Source organism: Scomber scombrus, chromosome 14 (assembly GCF_963691925.1).
Source record: "Scomber scombrus chromosome 14, fScoSco1.1, whole genome shotgun sequence".
Lineage (NCBI taxonomy): Eukaryota > Metazoa > Chordata > Actinopteri > Scombriformes > Scombridae > Scomber > Scomber scombrus.
In genome coordinates, this window is record NC_084983.1 from 28536129 (window position 1) to 28544515 (window position 8387).

Consider the following 8387-nt stretch of genomic DNA (forward strand, 5'->3'; position numbering starts at 1 on the left):
ATATGATTAAACCTTGATTCATGTGTCAGAGAGCAGAGAGAGTGTATTTATTAGCTTTTCCACCACTAAACATCTCCTATCACACAATATCATGTCCTATTTTACCTCAGACATGAAAATATAACATAGCTATAATGATGGAAATGTTATTTTATTGGTAGTTCTGAGTTTCTTAAAGTCAATTTATCTCATAGTTACCATGGTAACTAGATGGCAGCTGTCACTCAAACTAACTGTAGGTTGTTTTTGGTCCTTTTAAGCCTCTTTATAGTATTTTTTATGTTGTTTTTTAGGGTTTTTTGTCTCTTTCAGTCCTTTTTTCATCTCTTTTTGGTAGTTTTTAGGTTTCTTTAGTCAATTTAAGTCTCTTATTAGAAATGTTTATGTCTCTTTTTGGTGGTTAAATGGGTAATAATGATGGAAATGTTATTTTATTGGTAGTTCTGAGTCTCTTTAGTCTCTCCATCTCATAGTTACCATGGTAACTAGATGGCAGCTGTCACTCAAACTAACTGTAGGTTGTTTTTACACTTTATTTCATCTCTTTTTGGTAGTTTTTGAGTTCCTTTAGTCAATTTAAGTCTCTTATTAGTCTTTTTATGTCTGTTTTTGGTAGTTTTTAGGCTTTTTGTGTCTCTTATAGTCGTGTTTTCATCTCTTTTTGGTGGTTAAATGTTATTTAATGTAAAGGTAAAATGAGCAGAGCTTTATGGAGCTGTGGGGTTTATTGTATAACCATTAGAGCCATCAGTCTTCACTGCTACATCATAAAAATACATCCTCATAACTACTATCTTATTAAAACTATTAACTTTTCATTTCACTAAAACACATGTCAATAGATACAGAGATAATCTGACCCAGAACAGCCTCAATGGACAAACATCTGGAGCAGAAATACTAAATATAACATTTTATTTTGGGGCTACTTAAAGAAAAGTTGTCAAATTTTAGAATAAAAGACATTTGAGGTGTTTTTATAAGCTGTTAAATGTCAAAATGGGTCAAATTTACAAACTTTTTATAATGCATTTTTAAATATTTTCATTTTTTAAAGGAAAATCTTCAAATTCCAGTGTAATAAAAGGTTTATATATATAATAAAAGTGACATTTAAGGTGTTTTTACAGCCAAACAGGTCTGAAGAGTATTTAATGTTAAATCTACAGTAAAAACATGAAGATCCAAACAGCCAATCACGAGTAAACTAAAAAAGAGGAAATGTGTTCAGGTTGTTTTACGTTGAGTCAAATCAGCACAAACTAAAGAAGCTTCTGTGTTTATATATAAAGCTGTAAAACCTTCATCATGCAGGGCTGTAAACACCCGCAGATTAAAGCTGGAGGAGTCAGCACTTTAAAACCATCATCATCACCTTCATCATCATCGCTTTATCATTATTAAACCTGAGCTGAAACCAACAGGTGAGGAAGGGAAACATCTTCACACCTCTCAACATTTACACTGTTGAATCTTTAACTCTGAATCACAATCTGCAGATTAAATAATAAATAATAATAAAAACACAACAACACGCAGCAGGAAGCAGATAACCGACCAGAACAACAACAAACACCAAAGAAGAAGAAGAAGCTTTTTAAAACAACGTGTCAATATGGTAAAATCATGATAATATCAATCCAGCTCTTCTGCATTCATGTTCTGTGTTTATTTATTCATGAATTTAACTATAAAACAACCTTTAAGTAACATTTAGGACAAAGTTTTAGCTCTGCAGAGATCAAACGACCCAATCTGAGCAAGAAAAATGGATCAATATCCAAAATATGAAGCGAAACTGTCATTATAAATCATCTATTTTAATGTTTTTAACTGTATTTGATGTTATTTCTTTATGCTGAGTCCAACAACACCTGCAGAAACTGTTGCAGGATTTAAAGAAACATTATTATTGTGATTAAATGATTCATCGCAATGTTTTTATGGATAACAGCAGAGTAAATATGACACTAAAACATCCCATAAAACAACTAAATCCTCATGTTTATGTGTTTATTAATTTCTCTGCTTTTTAAAATGATGTTAATTTAACTCAAAACAACCTTTAAGTTACATTTAAGACAAAGTTTTAGCTCTAAAAAGATCAATTTACAAAAATATGAAGAGAAACTGTCCATTTCCAGTCAGCTGTTGTTAGTATTTAAGTGTATTTATTATGCTGAGCTCAACAAAACTGCAAAATACTGCACAGATAATACAATTATTATGATAATACAATTCACTGTGATGTTTTTGGATTGTTTTTGTCGATAATTAAAGCTTAAATTGGACACCAGAACAATCAAAGCATCATGTTTATGTGTTTATTTAACTTCTTTTTACTTATTTTTAAATGTTAGGATATGAATATAACTCCTAACAACCTGCAGGTAACATTTAACACAAAGTTTCAGCTCTCAAAGAATAAATAAACCAAATTAAACAAGATAAACTGATGAATTTCCAACAACATGAAGAGAAACTGTCAGCTGTTTATATTCTATTTAACTGTATTTGATGTTATTTCTTTATGCTGAGACCAACAACACTGCAACATACTGAACAAACCACTTTAACATATAATATTATGATAATATGATTTACTTATATATCTTTATAATCATGCTTTATCTATAATTGCAGCTTAAATTTGACAACAAGCATCATTATCAGCCAACAACAAACCATTTCTATTGTTTATCTTCTATTAAAACTACATCAACATTAAACTATCATTAGGTCAATTACAATTCAAATCCTCTTAACTCTTTAAAATACATTTACAGCTTGTTATTAGCATTGAGCCTGCAGAGCCTTCATACCCACAATCAACCAAACTCAATTTAAAAAAACGCTGATTTTACACTTTTCTTCTATTTTTAATCATATAAAACAAATATCTCCACATTTCTTTTACATATTATGAATCCTTAAAGTCTTCTGCTTCATTCGGCATCAATATCAACCAACCAAATAGGAATTTAATACAATATAATCGCCTTTTAAGTGAGGTATAGCACGGGTCGATACCGCCCACTACGGCCGTATTTTGCAGGAAAAAGCACCGTGGGAATTACTGCCTACAACATTATAACGCATTTTTACTATAAAACAAAAGCTGCTGCATTTATATTAAGTCCATTATGCTATATATATGCTGTTAATACTCTTTAAATTGTTTAGCTTTTAGGTGAAATAGGCGAATTAAGCAAAGGGTTAGAATTGACTGATTTGTGAATGGAGGCTGGACGTGGAGGAGAGTCTTCCCCCGTCCATTAGCTAACCCCACCCTGCCGTGCTAACCCTGCAACCCTGCCTCCTCCTGGACCGAGTGCATCGGCTTTAAAACGCACAAACACAAGCCAACAAAACAATCAACAACTCCTGTGTGTTGTTTTGCCTCATAAAGCAGCCAAAAGCTCCTTATAGAGGCAGAGAAACGCTCCCTTCGCCTCCGTCTCCCTGCTGCTTGGTGTTACGGTTAATCTGGTCGCCGTGTTATGTGGTGTCTCTCATATTAAATTACAATACAAGAGGTGACTTAACCATCTGATGCGATTTAACACACATACCCCATAAGTACAACATAGCTTATTATGCATTTATAAAAAGATTAAACTACACTTAAAGGCTTTTTAATAAGGACTGCACCGGATAGCACGGTGACCAGATGAAGCGTAACACCGGGCCGGGGCCAGCGTAGCAAACTGCGTGAGATTGGATGCTAACTAGCATGTTAGCTCCGGAGCTCCAGGGGCGGCTCGTCCTTACCTGGTGCCCGCCTTGTCCCCCATCTCCTCGGCAGGCGGACGGCAGGAAGGGTCGCCGACAAAATGAGCTCCTGGGACTCGGTGGTGTCTCGACTGCAGGATGAAAATGATGAGTGTGTGTGTGTGTTTGTGTGTGTGAGTGAGTGTGTGTGTGTGTGTGTGTGTATGTTTAGTCTTCTTCTTCTTCTTCTAGTCCAAGCTGCTCAGTTCATCCGTCCATCAGCTAAAAAAACTAGTTAGTATGCTAATTTAATTTAGCGCCGCCTCGGCTCCTCTGTGTGGCTTCCGCAAAGGAAGGATCTGTTGTTGGTGTGTGTGTGTGTGTGTGTGTGTGTGTGTGTGTGTGTGTGTGTGTGTGTGTGTGTGTGTGTGTGTGTGTGTGTGTGTGTGTGTGTGTGTGCAGCGGCTGCAGATCACGTTGCGCAACTCAGAAGCAGCAGCAGCAGCAACCTGACAACACGAAGCATTTAAATGATTAAATGTTCAAATAAATAAATAAATAAATAATAAAAAAGGATCAAATATAATGTTTTATTAGACTTTATATAAATAAAATGAAATTGCATCATTAAATGACGTGTTTACAGAGTTTAAAGGGTTAAATTAACAGTTTTTAGGAGCTTTAAATGAGCATTAAGTGTTTTTATTGCTGTAATTATTCCTCCTGTTCACAGCTGAGTTATTATTGTTATTAAAGGTTCAGTAGTTTTATTTAGATTTAGTTTTTATTTATATTTAGTTTTTCACTTTGCTTTTTTTATTGCAGTTCAGCTTTAGTGAGTTTAACGAGCGATTAAGTAGTTTTAGTTTTCCAGGTATTAGAAGTGTGTGTGTGTGTGTGTGTGTGTGTGTGTGTGTGTGTGTGTGTGTGTGTGTGTGTGTGTGTGTGTGTGTGTGTGTGTGTGTGTGTGTGTGTGTGTGTGTGCAGCAACGATGAGGAAAGAAAGAAAGAAAGAAAGAAAGAAAGAAAGAAAGAAAGAATGAATGAAGGAAGGAAGGAAAGAAAGAAAGAATGAAGGAAAGAAGGAAAGAAAGAAAGAAAGAAAGAAAGAAAGAACGATGAGGAAAGAAAGAAAGAAAGAAAGATGAGGAAAGAAAGAATGAAGGAAAGAAAGAATGAAGGAAAGAAAGAACGATGAGGAAAGAAAGAAAGAAAGAAAGAAAGAATGAAGGAAAGAAAGAACGATGAGGAAAGAAAGAAAGAAAGAAAGACAGAAAGAAAGAATGAAGGAAAGAACGATGAGGAAAGAAAGAAAGAAAGAAAGAAAGAAAGAAAGAAAGAAAGATGAGGAACATTGTAAGTACTCTGTTCCTTTCTGGGTGTAATATAATAATAAATATATATATATATATATATATATATATATATATATATATATTATATATATATATATATATATATAAAGTAAAAGTGGAGCTAATTATGACTAAATATACGGTTTTATATCTTCATTTATTTTAATATATCAAAGTTTATATATTTTATTAACAATCTAAATCTGCAGAATCAAAAGTAAAAGTATAAAACAACAATTAATGACAGTAAAAGTTGAGTAAACAATTTCTACTTTCCTTCCTGAGACTCATTTAGTAAAATATATATAAACGTACTTTATGATTAAATGAATGTTTCCCTGAAGCTTTATTTAGAGTCAGCTGATGGTTTTTATTAGTTTAGGTTTAAAACTCTGATCTGAGTCGTTCTGGGACTGAATTTAACAGATTGAATCAGACGAAGACGTTAAAGGACAGTTTACATGTTGTTAGAGCAGCAGGCAGGTTTCCTCTCTGTCATCATTCCTCCCTCCTTTCCTTCCTTCCTTCCCTCCTTTCCTTCCTTCTTCCTTCCTCCCTCCCTCCTTTCCTTCCTTCCTTCCCACCTTCCTTCCTCCCTCCTTTCCTTCCTCCCTGCCTCCATCCTTTCCTTTCTTCTTCCTTCCTCCCTTCTTTCCTTTCCTCCCTTCCTTCCGCCTTTCCTTCCTTCCCTCCTTTCCTTCTTCCTTCCTCCCTTCCCTCCTTCTTCCTTCCTCCCTTCCCTCCTTCTTCCTTCCTCCCTTCATCGTTTACTCTGTCTAAAGTAAGACTTAGTTTAATGAATTTCGTTAGTTTATATAATGCAGATCAGTAAAATATTACTTTTATGAAGGTCACAATCACAGATAATAAACTTAGCAGCGGTGCAGCAGATGTAATGAAGTCCACGCAGCACGCTGGATGCTAACTAATATTAAGCCTTTAGTTTATTCATTATAATGTTGATGGACATAAATTAAGTTCTTTTGCTTTAATAATGATAAAATAATACACAACAAATGGTCGGATAGGGACCCATACATACATAATGTCTCCATGTTGCATTTAGTGTTGCTTGTGAAATGACCAGGGATCAGCTGGTGGTGGGATTCCTGGAACATTCGATTCTTTTCACGGGATTTAAAATGTCTTATCTCGGGGGAAATATGAATCCCTAGTGCGCATGCGGGAGGAAGTGATGAAGGAAAGGAGGAAGGAAGGAAGGAAGGAATGAAGTGAGGAAAGAAGGAATGAGGAAGGAAGGAAGGAAGGAAAGGAGTAAGGAGGGAGGAAGTAAGTAGAGAAGGAAGTGATGAAGGAAGGAAGGAAGGAAGGAAGGAAGGAAGGAAGGAAGGAAAGGAGTAAGGAGGGAGGGAGGGAGGAAAAAAGGAAGGAAGTAAGGAGAGAAGGAAGGGATGAAGGAAAGGAGGAAGGAAGGAAGGAAGGAAGGAAGGAAGGAAGGAAGTGAGGAAAGAAGTATGGAAGGAGGGGAAGAACAAAAGAAAAATTAAAGAAAGAGGGAGGAAGGAAGGAAGGAAGGAAGGAAGGAAGGAAGGAAGGAAGGAAAGGAGTAAGGAGGGAGGAAGTAAGTAGAGAAGGAAGTGATGAAGGAAGGAAGGAAGGAAGGAACGAACCAAGTGGGATTTAAAATGTTTTATTTTCAGGTAAAATATGAATCCTTAGTGCGCTGCGTGACCAAGTGTACCGAGCCTAATCAAACATCTTCCAACCGTACCGGACCAGGGAAGAGAACCGTACTCAAGCTCGGTACACTTGACCTCACACTGGACAAATAATCCGGATTTTAGGGGCAAACGGTACGATTACCTAGTGTGAGTGAACCCTGAGTCTCCATCTTCTCGTTCTGTCGGATGTTTGAGCTTCATGGAGCACGAAGAGTCTCATCTGTTACCTTTAATCTCAGTTTAACACCCTGGCTCGTCGATGACATCACAACGAGTCAGGAGCCAATCACAGCCCGGTATTTAACGGACGCCTGCAGGTCACAAACACAGAGGATGAACTTTACAGTGAAAACAGCAGAAAAACATTATTTTATTTATTAATAAGGTTTCTTTTCTAATAATTTAACTTCATACTGACCTTATAATTCCAAGCAGAGTATATTTAGAGGATGTGAAACTTCCTGTATTGAATCTCTGGAGTTCAATGTGTAACTAAAACACGTCAGCTTCTCATTCGAACACCAACCAAAGTATTAAAATAACCGGTTAGCTGATTCATGGAGCGTTTCATGAGGTTAAAACCACAAAACCCTTCAAAGTGGTCGAGCAGAAGTTTATAAAAGAGAAGTGAAACGAGTCGCTGAGCAGATAATAACGAACACGTCAGCAGTTTGACTTTATTTCTGCTTTCTGAAGCTTCGCTCTGACACCTCTCATCATATTAGTGGACTCAAATAATTCAGAGGTGAAAAAACAAACAAAAAAAAGTGTCATAATTTTTCAAGCGTGCCTGAAAATCACGTGTTTGTTTCCTCACTACGATCAATTTACGAGAATAATCATCTCTGCTTTTAACTGTTTATGTTTTTATAAACCAGGACAACAGGCAGGACTGGGTAGCGTTTAATAAGTTATGAAACCAATCTAAGAACCATTAACCTTCCTGTCGTCCTCCCGGGTCAAATTGACTCCGTCTGTTTTGACTGTTCCTTCTTTCCTTCCATCTGTCCTTCCTCCCTCCCTCCTTCTCTCTCTTTCCTCCCTCCCTTCCCTTTCTCCCTCCCATCCTACCTCCTTACTTCCTCCCTCCTTTCCTTCCATCTTCCTTCCTCCCTCCTTTCCTTCCTTCCTCCCTCCTTTCCTTCCATCTTCCTTCCTCCCTTCCTCATTTATTTCCTTCTTCCTCCCTCCCTCCTTTCCTTCCTCCCTCCTTTCCTTCCGTCTTCCTTCCTCCCTCCTTTCCTTCCTTCTTCCTCCCTTCCTCCCTCCTTTCCTTACGTCTTCCTTCCTCCCTCCCTTCTTCCCTTCCTTCCTCTCATTCCTTCCTCCCTACCTTCTTCCCTCCTTTCTTTCCTTCTTCCTAAAGTGAATGAAGTTGGTTATAAAGGTCTATGCTGCATCATTAACAGGAAAACAACAACAGGAGGATTAATAATAACAATATTAAACAGCTTCAGTTCACAGGTTGAATCTTTATGATTTTATTGTTTCCAGCATCTTTAAAAACTGAAATAAATACATTTATTCACTGAATGAAAAAAATAAAACAGTCAACAAACTGTCCACAGATTGGAAAATGTACATGATTTACTGATAATTAATCATCAGTCGTTTCTCTGCTTCATCATGAAACTGATGA

At 36.6% G+C, this 8387-nt stretch overlaps 1 protein-coding gene across 5 annotated transcripts in view; it reads right to left on the reverse strand.

Annotated features, from left to right (window-relative positions):
* The window catches only part of LOC133994110 (arrestin red cell), a 41097-nt gene extending 37063 nt beyond the window's left edge, over nt 1-4034 (reverse strand). For all 5 annotated transcript variants that reach the window (XM_062433309.1, XM_062433308.1, XM_062433307.1 and 2 more), the window contains exon 1: nt 3772-4034. In XM_062433309.1, coding sequence (XP_062289293.1) covers nt 3772-3794 — 23 coding nt within the window. In that variant the 5' untranslated portion in view covers nt 3795-4034. The remainder of the gene's footprint in view (nt 1-3771) is intronic.
* Between the last annotated feature and the right edge of the window lie 4353 nt (nt 4035-8387).